Source organism: Aotus nancymaae, unplaced genomic scaffold, assembly GCF_030222135.1.
Source record: "Aotus nancymaae isolate 86718 unplaced genomic scaffold, 86718_ANA_hifiasm-v0.15.2.pri h1tg000012l, whole genome shotgun sequence".
NCBI lineage: Eukaryota > Metazoa > Chordata > Mammalia > Primates > Aotidae > Aotus > Aotus nancymaae.
This window is the reverse complement of record NW_026988423.1, coordinates 11,816,461-11,832,764: the sequence shown is the minus strand read 5'-3', so window position 1 is coordinate 11,832,764 and position 16,304 is coordinate 11,816,461. Positions and strand designations below refer to the sequence as shown.

Below are 16,304 nucleotides of genomic sequence, written 5' to 3'. Positions count from 1 at the left end.
GAAGTTCCTTTTTGGTACTGCTTTGCCTTTTTTTCTTAGTCTTCTCATGTTCTTACTCTCTTATTCTGATGTTGAATCTTATAATTATACCTTACTAATGTCGTAAGGTTTACTGGTACCAACCCAGATGCTTTGAATGGGATTTCAAAATCCTTAAGTAGAGTTTGATAAAAATCACTACAATCTTAGCACAGTTTAGTGAGAGGAATTGGTTTAGAGTCACGTGCTACATATTTTGCTTTATTATCTCCTGTTTCTTGAAGTGATTGTGATGTGGTGCAAAGTAAGAATACTTGAGGTCAGAAAACAGGACTTCAAGGCCGCGCTATCACATAGATCTTTTACTAAGTAGCTTTATCTCTTTTGTATAACATGATGATAATAATAACTAAGTAAAGGATTAGATGTCATGATTAAATGAGATAATTTCAGTGAAAGCATTTGTAAACAGAAAGCTCCAAATGAGTGTGAGGTATACCTCTAATTGGCTATGGCAGAAAGCAACTGGCAAATACAAAAGCCGAAATTTACTTACTCATGCAATCTAGCTTTTAGATTAAATTTATTGACATTAGAGGCAATATATTTTTAATTTACCTTGTTAGTATTCTTTATATGCCACAGTGATTTATCTTTGTAAGATTTTAAGAACTTTTGAGAAGTCAAGATTCAAATTGTGGTACTTCTTGAACTGCTCTCAGGATCACTTAACATTTATTTATGGCCAGTAGTCATTGCCATAGGGATTAAGAACATAATTTTGGCTATGAGGGTGTCATGGTTTTTTTTTTTTTTTTTTTTTTTTTTTTTTTTGCAGAACAGAAGGACAGAAAATTTAATGGAAAAATAATCTTTGTAACTAGTACAATGCATGTACTTTAAGTGCTTGATGATTATGTTAATTGTCATTTCAAAGGGAATTGCTTTGAAACTTTGTCATACTAATCCTCAAGAGTGTAGTTCTAGGAAAAACATATTATTTAAACTCATGAGATGGCTTTTAGTTTGAGGCCATTAGTGATTTTAAATGGTTTATCCTAATGAAGATAAAGAATATCAAATTCATCTTTCTCCACACATCCTGAAATAAAACTTAATCACTCTCATTGAATCTGCTGCTTTCAAAGTATGGTGTTTGAATTAAATAAGTTAGTATACTTAAAATAGTTCCTTGTATGTGATGACTACCACATACCTATTTGCTCTTTGTTTATTATTGTTATTGTTAACATTTTTATGACAGTATCCATCATCAAACTCTATTTTCTGGGATTATGAATGCTCTGTTTTGAAATAAAATAATAATTGATGAAATATTCTCATTTGTGAACCAAAGTGTGCCTTTAAGGCAAATTGGAGTGGGATTCTTATAATGTGACCAAAATAGATAACCAAACTATGTTGCTATAATCAGAACATTTTTTCTCCATTGATAGAATGTGAGGGAGTTCTCTTTTATCCAGTTAGCTGCCTCAGCCCTCCCCATGTCTAGAAGCAACCTAGATGTGGCCTGTGGTGATTCTTTGTCCATTGCATTAATGATCTTTCCCTAGTTCTGTTTATTGCAGACACAGTATAAAGAAAACAGAGAATTTGACTCCAGTATAAAGAGGAGTCTTGTCGTCTGACAGGATCCAAATAGGCCTATTAGCATATTTTGCTTGGGTGTTGGCTGATTTCTGGGACTTGAAGTACCTTTGCTCGCTGCCTTTATTTGCACTCATGCTGATGAAGACAAAGGGGACCTGCTGGCAGCAATTTTGTCATGTTTGCCTTTCTTGACTGTATTCCCCTTTTTTACCTTTTTTCTCATTGATGACTTTTCCGTCAAATTTCCTCTTTTGCCTTTTATACTCCATCTTTCTACTTTTTATCTCTTTTCGGTCAAAATAAGCGGAGCAGCTCATATCATTCACCCTTGAACTAAAAATTATTTACAACTGTGTGTTGTTACAATTAAGAAAACACAGTTTAAATGTTCTTATCTCTAATTGTGAAAAAGAATGTGTTTCTTAAAGGGATTTAGAAATCCTTTTATTGAGAATTGAGAATAAGTGCAGACAAGCATTATTTTAGTTATTTTTGGGGAGATAAGGGTGGGAAGGAGAGGCTTTTCCTACTCTCTGACATGGGTCTTGCTTAAAGCTGTCTTGAAATAACTCAGCATTTAAATACTTTGTGTTGAGGTGCTGAAGCAGAACAGGCAACAGAGAGTATGAGCTAGCCCTTCTCTTTTTAATTTCTTAATTATCTTCTAACCACTGACCTTACTTTCTTTACTTTTAAAACTCTGTCCTTAATCTGTTTTATTTATCAGAGCTCCAGGATTGTACAGTTCTGCTCCTTGGATTTTATACTAGTTGCCTATAGAAACTCTCTGAGGCTTTTTTTGTTTGCCAGGACTGAGACTTGAATGCAGAGAGCAGCTGTTCCGAAGGGTCACAGACAGAAGGATTGGGAGGGAGTAGCTGATGGGACTTCCTGTGAGGGAGTAAGATAGCCTCTCTGTACCTCATCCACTTTATCTTTAAACATTATTCTATTCCTTAATCTATCCATTCACTTGTTCATTTATTTATTCATAGAGATTATTCAAGTTGGGGAAATGAGTGCTAAAATAATTTATTCATGCAATGTGATAAATCATCTTCTCTTCATCTCCACTGTCATCATCATCATCTCACCGAGACATTCTGGGCTAATTTTCTGGTTTCTACTTTTGTCTGACGATATGTATTTCACCGCAGCAAAGTGATTAAAAGAATTAGATCACGCCACCTTCTTACGTGAAACCAATGGTTCTCAGATGTTAATGTGCTTCAAAATCACTTTCCAGCCTTGTTAAAAGACGTGTTACTGGGCCCTGCTCCCGGAAGTTCTGATTTTTTGTAGGTCTAGATGGGGCTCAGGAATCTGGCGTTTCTGACAAGTTCCCAGGTAATGCTGATGCTGCTGGTCCAGGGATCACACTTTCAACCTCCTGCTTTAGACCATACAATGGCTTATTATGGTAGAATAAAGTCTAAATTCTTTCTGTGATCTGGCCTCTGCCTACCTCTCGAATTTTACCCCTTTCCACTTCCCCTTTTTCACTCCATTTCAACTTTCTGTTGGTTTCTCAACTTACCAACCTTAGCTTCGGGGCCTTTGCATGTACCATTTCATTTTTATGTAATGCTTTTCTCCCAAATGTTTGCATGGCTTATTCTTTCTATAAATATAGGTCTCTGTTCACATGTCTTCTCTTCAGGAAAGCCTGCCCTGACCACCCAGTCTAAAGTGTCTCTCCATCACCTACCTCTAACTCCAATGGTGTCAGGTTGACTTTGTAGAAAATTTTGATTACTATATAAACTCTATATATTCATGCTCACTTGGAGAGCTCCTTCTTCCTGTAGAATTGTCTTTCCTCCACGTAAGAGTAAGGGGTCACTGAGTGTGCATCTTTATGTTAGTTGCTCTTTAACTCAAACTTCTAGGGAATGGACTAGCTTTCTGGCTAATGTGGAGTGGAAAGATTAGTGAGAAGCAGAAGGGGTCAGTAGGAGACAGGCAGGATTCACTGTAGAAAATAAAAGAAACTGAGGGTGGAAGAATGTCTGCTTGTAGTGGTACTTTTCCCCCTCTGATATAATTCTTGCCGTCATCTTGTGCCCTTTCTTCTCTTTGTATGTTGTGGAAAGACTGTGTTTTGTAAGTACACATATGAGACTTACTAGACTTAGTCAGGCTTTGCTACTGAATAATCTTGGGCAGGTTACTTAAAATCCCTGAGCCTCAGTTTTATCATTTTAAAAATGGGAATAATAACAGGGTTGTGGTGAGGTTCAAATAAAATCTTAATAATGTATGAAGTTATGTAATCACATAAAGTAGTTAGCATAGTACCTGGTACACACAATGATCATCAATTAATGCATTGAATTATTATGACTACTGTTAGTATGTGACTCTTTTGCAGTTCAACTTTTGTGGATTGTCTTCAATTTATCCTCTTGCTGCAAACGTTTCCTGTCTTCCTTGGACCTTTTAAAGTTTAGAATCTGTTGTTTAGCATCAGGAGCTGAACATGCCCAGTTCATGTTCTAGCTACAGTTTTCTTCTTACAGGGAACACCTTTTTCTTTCTTCCTTTTTTTGACTGAAATTTCTGTCTCTAGAGAGCTTGACCTGACTGCTGTCACTCATGTTTGTACCACACGACTCCTGCTGGTCTATGGCTCACAAAAATGAATTGCTGTGGCAGTGTAGATAAAGCATAGATTTCTTCAGTAAACTATTAAGGGAGATGTGATAATCTTTCTGAGATACAGTGTTCACTTGCTATATATTTTAAACAATGAAGAATAAAGAAATATGTATTCAGAACCATGCCACTAATTTTATCCTTTTTTTTTTTTTTTGCCAGAATAAGCATTGTTGTGTTAATATCATGGGTTGGACTGTTGCCAAACCCATATTAGTCTGGGACACCAATTCTTATAGTCATCTAAAATTAAATTCTATTGCTCCAATTATTAATGTGGGCCCTATGTTTGTTTTATACAGCCAACCTTATGTTCTCTTTTTCTTTTGACAATTGAGAAGAAATTAAGCCAGAATAATTTCAATAGAACACTAGAAGTGAAATTAAGAGTGGGTAAATTCTGATTATTCTGGGAAACAAGCTTCAAGGATACTGTTTAACCTTTCATGATCAGGTTTTGTGACTTAAATTACTTTATTTAAAAGTAATGTAGCTTTTTAATATATTTACGTAGAAAAAACTGTATCTTTTTGCAGATAAACAGACAAAAGCTGATATCTTTGCTTACTGTGTTTGAGGAGGTATGCTGGATACTTTCCATCTTTTATTTAATCCTGAACATATTGCATAAGACTACCGTATTAAGCACATTTTACAGATGAGGAAATTGTGGCTAAGAGAAAAAAATACTTTTTTAAGGTCCTTTTGATAAAAATGGTGGAGCTTGATTTAAAAATAACCCTGTGGCTGTCTGTGTTTAACATCTGTGCTCCCTATTCCACCTCTTATTGAGTGACTCCTGCATTCTGGAAACTGCAGTAAGCATTTTGCCTAACTGGTTTATTGGAGTCTGATCTCAATGGGGTGTACAAACATGAAACCATTTTATTTTTCTCTTCACTCACATCAAACATGCTAGCATGAATTCCCCTTGATATTAGCTTAGATTGCTCCATTTTCTAAGTACTTCCTAGAATTAGGAAGTTTACTCTAGACCAGTTTAAATCTTTACCCTCATAGCCAGTCTGACTCTAACGTTCCTTTCTCTGTCTGGATCGGGCCTTGGCCTAAGAGGCTTGGAATGCAGAACAGGGTGGATGATGTGGGTTTTCACTCCTCTTCTCCAGGCCATTCCTTTCTGGCTGCTTTCTCTTCTGATGTGTTGGGTGAGGCATGAATGAAATGGAAAATGGCAGAAGCCTTTTTACATCCACTGGGGTTGTAGCAGTCCTCTCTTGGCTGTGATGCCCTCGCTAGGGTGCATGTATGAGTTCTGCCCTGATTGCTTCGGCTGCCCCAGCTCCTGCACTCTCGTGATCTTGCTAGTGGGAGCCCTGTCCATGGCTGGTAGCCTCTAGATTGGAAGAGCAGCATGACAACCAGACAACTTGAGCTCGCCTCTCTCTTCCTTAACCCACAGGAAACTCACATATTTGCCGAATGCTGGGCCTTTAGGTCGCTCCCAATTTTGCTCTATTTCTTTTCTTTGTCAATAACTCTCTCCAGAATCTTCTTCCTCTTATCAGTCACACATGGGGATATGGTCAGGAAATCCACTGCCTCTGCAGACATTCACTGGGGAATGCGATGGGCAACCCCCAACCTCTACCAGCTACGGATCCCCCTCACCGACCGGAGTTCTGCAGGGAACACTCCCCTTTTCTCGTTTTCTAGGTGGGGAGGGGGAAAAGTACAACAGCACTTTCTTTCCAGGTCAATTCCTCACTCTGCCGAAGATTTTAAAGTCTTTCTATTCCTTTGCTTCTGTAAGCTGGTGGTAGGGCGACAGGGGTAGTGGCTATTTAGTCTCCTGTTAAATCCTGAAGAAAAACTCTGGTCTTCTTGACTACCCCTTTGGAATGTGGGAAGGTTTGGCCTTTATTGTCATCATCCTTTCTGTCTTAGCTTTTATTCAGAGGCAACTCGAAAAGTCCCAGTCAATATCCAGCCAGCTCAGACATTGTGCTATTTAGTCCTCACAAGAACTCTAGGAGGCACCTCCATTTTATGAGAGGAAAGTTAGACTAACAGAGATTAGGTTACTTGCTAAAGTATCTTTACAGATAGAAAATTGTAAGACCAAGACTCAAATTCTGCCAGGTGTATGTTACTTTTATACCATACTGCTATCTTCTTGACTGTGATAGAGGTTATGGTGTATTTACTTTCAACACTGTTGAATGCCAGGACACCAAATTAACATTGTTAAGTTTTCCTCTTCTATGATCTTCCTTATAGAAACAGATCGCTAGCCCTGATGAAGTGCTCACAGAGTGATACATTAGCTATACAAAGCTGATATATTTTTTGTTCTCCTCCTTATTTTTCTGTTTTCACACGTAGCTTTCTTGTTAACAGTTGCCTCCAGTTCCAGGTCTACACTGCAAATGCTGATGTGAATGGTGGGTTATGCCAGAATTGGGTCTCAAAGTTTCATTTACTTTAAAGTGTGATTATGATGAAAGCATAGACTGCACGTGCTTGTGCGTGTGTATATGAGTTGCATTCACAGATGCTTTCAAAAATTTCTCCTTATGCTAATTTTGTTTTCTTCTTAGTTACAGGGATGCGGAAAAGAATTTCCACAATATCTCTAATAGATGCTCCTATGCAGACCACTCCAACAAAGAAGAAATTGAAGATGTCTCAGGAATTCTTCAATGTACTGCGAATATACTCGGTATATTAACTATATATTTATATGGTTGAGAGAGAATGAAAGAGAGGGAAAGTTGAGGTTAAAATGTTTCATTTTCTACCAGAGAGAGATTTGGAGAATATGGCAAGTTGAGACCCAGACCTTGTGAGGTGATGAATGTTAACTCTGCTAAAGATGTTTGAGTGGAAATTGCTTGCATGCCATTTACTTAGAGATGGAGAAACATCAAAACAAAAATACTTAAATTCCAAAGAAACAATTTCAGATACTCACATGTTAATAATATTAGCTTTCTATAATCCATATTTCTTTGGCCCATATTTTCAGCTGAAATTGTAGGATTTTTTTCCCTCTCAGTCATACTCTGTTATTTCTGGGAGATCGTGGTTGGGGCAGACGGGTGGCCCACAGGTACTCTTAACACTCTACAATCCAGTGTTCCTTTCTGTGGCTTTGTCAATGAAGGGGTCATCTACTGAGGTCTCCATGCCCTACTTGGGGTTGGGGGAATGTCCATCTTCAAGATATTTGTACTTATGACAGAGGGGCTGTTTTTGGATGCTCCAACATGGCTAAAAAGTACTGCTGCAGTTTGCATCCAGTCACACATCCTTAAGCTACTATAACTGAGCTGTACTACCATACTATCTGAAGTTCTTTGTGTGTGAGAGCTATATTGTATTCCATGAAAAATATTCTAAGAGGAATATTTTTTCCCTAATGTCTTACAGATGTTTCTAGTGAGAAATTTCTCTTTAAGTTCTTTTTGGAATCATTTTCTTCCTTATGACCCAGATAGGAATCCATGGGGTGCTGGAGGGTGCTATTGGGGAATAACACATCTTAGTGAGCTACTTCATACAGAATGCAGAATGACTTCTCTTTAGGTTCAGGTGATGGAGAATAAGGCAAACCAGTTTTCCTGTTCTTTCTTTTCCTTTAAAATAATTTCTCTGGACACATCCGAGTTTTTCCTACAAACAGTTTCCAGGTTACCTCAACCCAAGAGTCTATCAGATTTTTCTAAACATGCCTGACTTCCAGAGGTAGACTTCTTTTACATTCAGCCTGGAAACCCAGCCGCCAGTTGGCTACATTTTCATCCTAGGTAATTTTTGTAAACACAAAATCATGTAATAAGAAAATGTATACCTTTTGTGAGGGGAGGCATATATATGTTAGTGGTTTGATGTAACAGTATGCAGGACAGTGATGGGTAGTTGAAAGGATGCCAAATATTCATCACCTTAATCTTAGAACAACTGCAGGGATGTCACCATACCCAAGTAAATCTTATGATTGGAGAAAATAAGGGATGAGATTAAAAGAGACATTACCCAACAGCTGTTTAGTTTTCTGATTTTATATTTTCAGGGACTCTCCTTTCAGTAACATCTATTTCTCTTAATGCATTGTGACTTCAAGGGGTGGGGTGATGATGCCACACTAAAAGGGTTGTATCAGAATCTCAGTGAAAGAATGTTTAATATTTTGAGAAGTTGCTTCTTATCCAGTTTCTAAACATTTTCCTGACCCTCACATCTTTCTTCCTTATGCTCCCTGTCTTTAGAATCACTGAGTTAGAGGGAATAGGAGGTGTTCGAAGGTAATGAATATGTTGAGGGTGCTAAAGGCATTTGGGCTGTGGCTTGTAAATGAGTGTGTAGAATTTCTAGGGAAAGAAAACCTGGGTCAGACAATTTGAAATAGTGACCACCAGGGGACACTGTTGGCCCAGCACGGCTTAGTTGCCGTTGAAGGTTGCCCCGAGATGCTGAGTAAGTAGTCAGTGAGAACAGCAGGCAATGTGCTGCCTGATGACATTAGGGTAAATGAAGTGTATAACTTAGAAGGTGACTGTGTATCAGGGTTTAGATTTCCATGAATACTAACTTTTTCTACAAAACAGATACTAGGTCTGATTATTTTATTCCTCTTAAATGATGATAGGTTGTTCTGAAGATTTAAAGCATGATCTTGTAAAGTTTACATTTCTGGAGATTAACATTTAATGCCTGCCACCTGCCAACCAGATGCTGGCACAGATGATTATGTGCCTAAGAGGTAGCTGTTCTCTTTGAATAATGTCTTTTCAGAATTCTTGATATATTGACTCTCTGAGGACAGCTTTAGTGGCCATATTCAATAAAAGCTTTGTTTTTAACAAGTGGCTGAGTTATGATTAATCTTGGCTTGCTTAGATTTTATCCTATTTTAAAGTTGTGTTTAAATTCTCTTGTGTAATCATTTATGAGAATGAAAGAATTGGTTAGTTTACTGTACAGAAAAGCAACACACAAAAATATTTTTGGGGAGGTTGTTGGGGGGTGGCACAGGAAAATAGCATTTCAACCAAGTTGAGAAAAATTTTGATGCCTAGGAACAATTTTTTTTGGATGGCAGAAGGCAGTGTTCCAGCTCATGGTTTATATTTGTGACCTTTGGGGAGTGTGATTAAAATATTGGTGGACTGAGATTGGCAAACATATATTTCTCTTACCTTCTTAACCTGTTACAGGGTTGTGATAGAGACTGGAAATGTGTTGGTTTATTCACTTATTTGTATGTTATTTATACTTCATCATCAAAAGAGACTTGAAGTTGTAGATCACAAAATATGATCATAGTAGCAATTTTTCTCCTTCCAAAATGACCATTCCTGTCTAATTACTATTAATACCTCCTCTAGATAGTTTGGTCATTTACTGGCTCTTAAGGTTGAAGTTTGCATTTAGAGGGTGACATGGAATGAAAAAGAGGACCTGGAGAGAGGGAAAAGGTGAGCTGGAGACGACCAGTTATGCCTCTGTCACTCATTTGTTCTCTCACCTCTTCCACGAGACTCCCTGGGAGCGCATGTCGTGCCCTACAGAGTGATTCATGCCTCTGGAGTAATGAGAAAGAGCTGCTTCCAGATATCAAAATGTTTGCTATTTTCCTTTTGTTGGCTTAGAAACTGGTTGTTTCTATTTTCTGTCTCATCATTTACAAATTACAGATATTGATTATGGTCTGTTTATTGCTGTCTCTTCCCTACATTTTGGTGCTCTGGCAATCGCTGTGATAATGGAGGCTGGGCCCTTGAAACTCTGGCCATGCAAAGAAAGATAATAGTGCCCTCCCTGCTGGAGGACTTTAGAGTTAAATTTATTGCTTTATTTGGTACATGATGTCTTTTGCATGCCAAAATGATCTAATTTTAGTTGTCCAAAAAAAATTTTTTTTCTAGTCCTAATCTGCAAAGCCTATTTTTAGCTCAAATTAAATAGTAGAAATGTGTTTATGCTCTTATGAAACATGACATTTAGTATTTTCTTGGAAATTGTAGTGGTTGAATGGTATGATGAAGCAAGTATTAGAGCATGTGTACCATGTTTTCTGCTGAAATGTTGCTACTTGTTCCTATGGGGTGGATTTAGATAGTGTTGTAGGCAGGGAGACAAAGTGAGTAGGAGAGTTAAGGGAAAAGGATGATGAATTGCATAGTCTCCTTTGTCATAATAAGTTAAATATAAATGAGGTTATGACTATTTCAGTTTTAACAAGTTCTAATACTATTAAGGGTGTTGTGGGTGTTTCAGTTGTTGTAGAGCTTTAAGAGCTGCGAGATGGGCGAGATAGGGTGTGGGAAAAAGACTTCCCACAGTAGTTTAGAGAACAAATAGAAATGAGAGCTCTAGGTTAATTCATTTACTGATGAGTTATAGCAAATAAAGATTCGCAGTTTAAATATTTTCAGTATTTTGCTAAAATGCATTGGAATTAAGGTCGTTGGAAGGGAAATAGTTTAATAATGTTGCTATAATGTAGTGATTTAGAGCAAGACTGGAGTCAGACTACTTGGGTTGAAAATGCAGCTCAGCTCTTTACTAGCTGTACGGACTGGAATGATTCGCTTCATCTTTCCTTACCTCATACTTCTTATTTGCAAAATGGAGATGATATAATTATACACTTCCTGGAGTTAGAAGATTAAATGAGTTAATTTTTATAAAATACATACTTAGAACAGCATGGTATATAACCAACTGCTTTTATTATTATTGAGTATTCCCCAAATAATGTTTGCGTCGGACGCAGGAGGTTTGCTTACTTTTTTAGGTGAAGAAACTGATACTTTACAAGGTTAACTAACTTATCGATGTCTTTGGTTAGAGTTAACAAGTCCCAGACGCAGAATTTAAATTCATTTCAGTCTGATTCCAGACCTCATGCTCTTCTCAGTACTTCGTGCTGCCTTCCAGAGCTGTTGACTGTGTCATCATTCCTCTGATGCTAATTACACACCATCTTTCCAGTTCTCTAAATTCTTAGAATCGTCATGATGTCGCATTTTGCTTAGTGCATTGCTCTTTCAAATGTACTTGGGATACTTGCTTGCATGTGACAAACTTCTTGTCAGTATTGAGGAAGTGCAGTTTCACTGCAATTTGGATCATTTCAGTTTAGAAACTAGGATTATTCTTTAGATTTCAGGTTTTGAAAATGCAAATTAAGGGTGACGGTGTTTCCCATCACAACACGAACATGGTTTCATAGCTTTGCTGTAGTAAACACTGTGCCAGTTTTGCTGCTCAGATTTTAACCTGATCTTGCTACGTAGCTGGCCTCAAATGTTAGACATCATCAGGGCAGCACAAAACCTGCAAAAAGGCTGTTTTTCTGATGTTGTTGATTTCTTTTAATGGAAAAGTTTAAGAATGTCATCATGAATCTTATTAAACAGTTTCTAAACAGAGACTTTAGGTAGTGGCTCTGTGTAAATTAGAGAAAACTTCTGTTTGCTGCTCTCTGTTTATATGCTTTCCCTGAAATAATCAGATGTAGTAGTAGTCCTGAGAAAGTATGAGAGCATTGTGTGTGGACACTGCTTCCTATATGTATAAGATAAACACTGTAACAAAAACACGGCCTTAGGCTATACAAGTCAGTTTAAGAAGTTACAAGGATATTGAATAGGAATGCGGCATGGTTTCCCTCTTCTAGATATTTTTTCTCTTTTAGGAACATTTTCTTCTGAATCTTGTGACAGACTATTCCCATTTGTGCTGCTAAATTTCTCCAGACATGGCTTTTTTTTTTTTTTTACTGGAAAAACAGGGCAGTCCTTTTTCTTACTTTACAGTTTTTGTTTCTGTATCTCTAATGCATTGTTTCCCTATCACTAACGACTTTGTATCAGGGGAGGACAACCTCTCACATTCCTAAATTCTTCAGGTTGTTTTTTGTTCTCTTTTCTAAACTCTTCAGTAGTTTGGTGATTATTTTTCCTTTCCCTTTAAGTTTTTTTTTTTAAATAAAGTTTTAATTTTAATATAGTTTTAGATTTATAGAAAAGCTGTGAAGATAGTACAGAAAGTTCTCATGTACCCCACACCCATTTTCCCCATTTGACATCATACATTAATATAGTAACTTGGTTCCAATTTATGAAACAATATTGATATATTATGGACAAAATTCCATGCTTTATTCTAATGTCCTTAATTTTTAACCTTTTTCTCTTCCAGGATTTCACTCCAGATACCACTTTACGTTTAGTTGACTTATCCCCATAGCTTCTCTTGTTGATGACAGTTTCTCAGACTTTGCTTGTTTTTGATGACCTTGACAGTTTTGAAGCATTCTGGTTAGATCTTTTGTTTCCTGTTGGCTTTGGTATGTGCCCACATGCTCATCATTGCCTTGACATATGATCATATTGTGCGTGTGTGTGTACATGGTGTGTTTTGAGTACTTCCTTACTTTCCAGCACTATAAGATGTTCCAGAGTTATCTTTCATACTTCCTGCCCCAGTTGTCTAGAATCAGCCATTTCTCTAAGGAGTCCTGATTCCTTTTATTGGAGAATGGTATTAGAAACCATGACCTGGGCCCTGGTTGTACTCATTGCTATTGGGATGTTTTGCTTCTACGCCCTTTCAGCTGACAGAGTAAGAGAATATATGTGTGTATACTAACTCATATATATATGCCCATGTATAAACATTTTTATATGTATTCATCATATTATGCTAAATATAAGTTCATACTGATATCTCCAACTTTACTCCATTACCATATAGATCATTCTAACCTTCCCCCCTTGCTTGTCTATAACCTTCTTTCTAATATGAAGAAACCTGACTCCCGTTAGCCATCGTTTACTAAATTCTTCAATTCCAGTGTACATTTACAGTTGTTTCAAAATTGTCAACACAAACTCCCAGGGGAAACAATTTTATCAACTAGAATACATTGCCTATGGGCAGTTTGGGAATATGTACAAAGTTTTGTAGTGTCGACTCATTTCTGGTGTTACTTAGGTAAGCACCTTTCTACCCCACCACTTCCAGTGAGATTTTTTCGTATATTTGTAATACAGCTAGATTATTTTATTATAGTCTTCCATCCTGTGATATTTTGACCTCCTAAATACACACACACACACACACACACTCTTAAATTTGTATACAGTAAGTTTTACTCTTCTGCTGAAAAGTTCACTGGGTATTAAAAAATGCATAATGTCATATATCTACCATTAGATCCTACCAAATACTTTTACCCTTATAAAAAAAAATCTCCTGTGTTCCACTTTTATAAAAAAAATCCTGTGTTCCATTTTTTTCAACCCCATGTCACCTCCAAATCCCTGGCAAGTACTGATCTGTTTGCTGTGCTATATAGTTTTGCATTTACCAGAATGTCATATAAATGTAATCATATAGTATGTAGCCTTTTCATTGGATTCTTTTGTTTAAAGTGTGAATTTAAGATTAATCCATGCCATTGGCAGAGAGTGCATTCCTTTTCCCCCGCCTCCTGAAAAATATTTCATTTGACATGTACTACAGTTTCTTATCCATTCATTGATTGAAAGATACCTTTGTTCCTTCCATTTTTGGTTATTATGAATTAACTGCTATAAAACATTCACTTGCAAATTTTTATGTTGACTATATTTTCAAATCAGTTAGGTAAATATTTAGGAGTTCAATTGTTGGACTATGTTTAACCTTGTAAGAAACGACTAAAGTGTCTTACGAAGTGGCTGTGCCATTTGCCTTTCCAACAGCAATGAATGAGACTTCCTGTTCCTCTTCATTCTTTCCAGAAATTGGTATTTTCAGTTTTTTAGATTTTAGCCATTCTAATACATGTGCCTTCCTCCTGGAAGTTGTAATAAACAAAAGCAGCACCTGTTATCTTTTTACAATTTCTGCTTATACCAACTATAATTAAGAATTTTTTTTTCTGGTTTTGTCATTCTAAATACTTTTTCTGATATTATGACTGAATTTAGAAACTGCTTAAAAATGCATTCGTGACAGTAGTGATTGCCCACGATACTACCGTAATAGGTAAACTCTTTCTCTTTGGCTTGGTAACAATAAGTTCCTGCAATGGAGTTAGTCAGCATTTACTCACTAGGAAGTGAAATATTTTAGGACTTTGAGTGTAACTTTGAAGTGATATGACCAACAGAGTCCCATTTGTTGAAGATGTTGAAATATAAGATGTCCACAAATGGTCTTTGTCAATATCATTATGCTCTCCTAACCCCCAGCTTGCCTGAGTTAAGATTCCTTTCAACACTATCAATAGCCAGTGAGTCAAACTCATTTAACTAAAGCTCCTTTACACAATACATTCTCATAACAAAATTCTCAAACCTTTTAGAAACTCTCCTATTTTTGTTTTCTCAGAGATAGTATTACCACCATTTAAAATCTGCAAAACTTCTTAGTCGGATAAAATAAAACCAAATAAAAACACTTATGTATGACTTAGAGCAGGAGAAATAGAAGCATAGCTAGGTGAGGCTGCTTTCATGGGGTCACACCATTAGCCGGTGGAGAGGGCAGGGATTGAACTATGAGGCGGTGATGGGAGAGCCTGCTATATTACTTATTGACCCCTCAACTGCTTCTGTTACCAAAGAATAATCGTTATTATTGCTTTTTCTCTGAGTTAGAAGGAAGATTATTCTTTCCTTACTATGTGAGAAACGTGACTGTGGGCCTGTAATCATTTCATATGTTAAACCCATAGCTTATTTTGTTGCCATCTCATGGAGTAGATTTATAGTGATTTGGCACATTTGATTTTTGAAATACTGTTTTTTTGTCTTTATTTCTTTGAGTCTTGGAGTCTTTTTGCTCAAGTGAGCACACCACCTTCCCTTCTCCCCCAACCTTTCTATTTTGTGTTAGATGACTTTTGTTAATTAAACGAATTATTTCCTATGCATGAGGCTAACTTTTTTGTCCATTGTGTTATTTCTGTTTTCATTGTTCTTTGATGCATAACTCTAACTTTGACTCAACTACAAATTTTAATAACATGCTGTTTTAATTCTTCTGACAGTTAACAAAAAATTTTAAGTAAGACTGGAGTTAAGTTCAAACATCCTGAGTTCTGTGCTAGATGAGTTGTCATTCTTATTAGTCTTGAGTTCAGTTCTTCAGTCAATTTTAAGTGCTTTTGACAGCATTTCTATTGTAATTTATTTAAATTAGTCTGGTGAGTAGAGTTTTATGTGTCACAATAAAGATGTTACTCAAATTAAGACGTTTTATATGTGGTAAATTCCCTTTATTATCCCACTGTTAGTCCCATTTTTCAAAAGCAAAAAATATGAATCTTGTATTTTTTATGAGCCTGTTCAGTGAAAGATTTCCATATGTTATGTTTTCCGTCAGGGGAGCTATGACCGTTGTGTATTGTGGATGATGTTTATAGGTGTTTTGGAGTGCTCTTTTCCCATTTCTGTTCCTCATAGTACTACCTAGTTAAAGTGACATCTCCTTCAAAACTAATAAGTTTGAGACCACACTTCCAATTCCTGGTCTATTGTGTTTTTTTTTTTTTTTTTTTCTTGATTTCCACAAAGTCTGATCTCAACCTTGAGAAATGGCAATTTTCCAATATGAAAAAAGAAGTTGTAGATTTTGGAAATACTTGTTGGAATTTTCCACTGTGTTATAAATGAATTTTATTTTAGCCTTTGTGGGCAGCTTATACACTGTTACCCACCAGCATTATGGTCTAGAATCAGGTAGGGTAGAGAGGTTGTTGGGCGGTGGGGAATGGTGTGGGATGTGAGGACTGGGCTTCACTTCCCAGGTAGAAAAGGGCAGTCAGAAGAACCAGTGTAGGTCCCCAAGGAAGACATGACTCATTGATGGAATGGAGGGAGAACCTCCAGTGTTGGTGACAGGCATGAAAGAAACTGATGGAGCATACATAGGAGTCAACTAAATAAGAAATGCATGTGATTTTCATAAGCAAGGATATTGAAATAACTCCTGACTCCTACTTAATGGTCAGGACTGAACATTGTCCAGAGCCAGATAAGTAAAGAGAAAAAATTAACTCTGAAAATATCAATTGTAGTTTTGATATTTAAACATTTATG

At 36.8% G+C, this 16,304-nt stretch overlaps 1 protein-coding gene across 1 annotated transcript in view; it reads left to right on the top strand.

Annotated features, from left to right (window-relative positions):
- GUCY1A2 (guanylate cyclase 1 soluble subunit alpha 2) overlaps positions 1-16,304 on the top strand; it is a 324,412-nt gene that overhangs the window by 31,985 nt on the left and 276,123 nt on the right. The window contains exon 3 of the mRNA XM_012474492.3: positions 6,804-6,925. Coding sequence (XP_012329915.1) covers positions 6,804-6,925 — 122 coding nt within the window. The remainder of the gene's footprint in view (positions 1-6,803; positions 6,926-16,304) is intronic.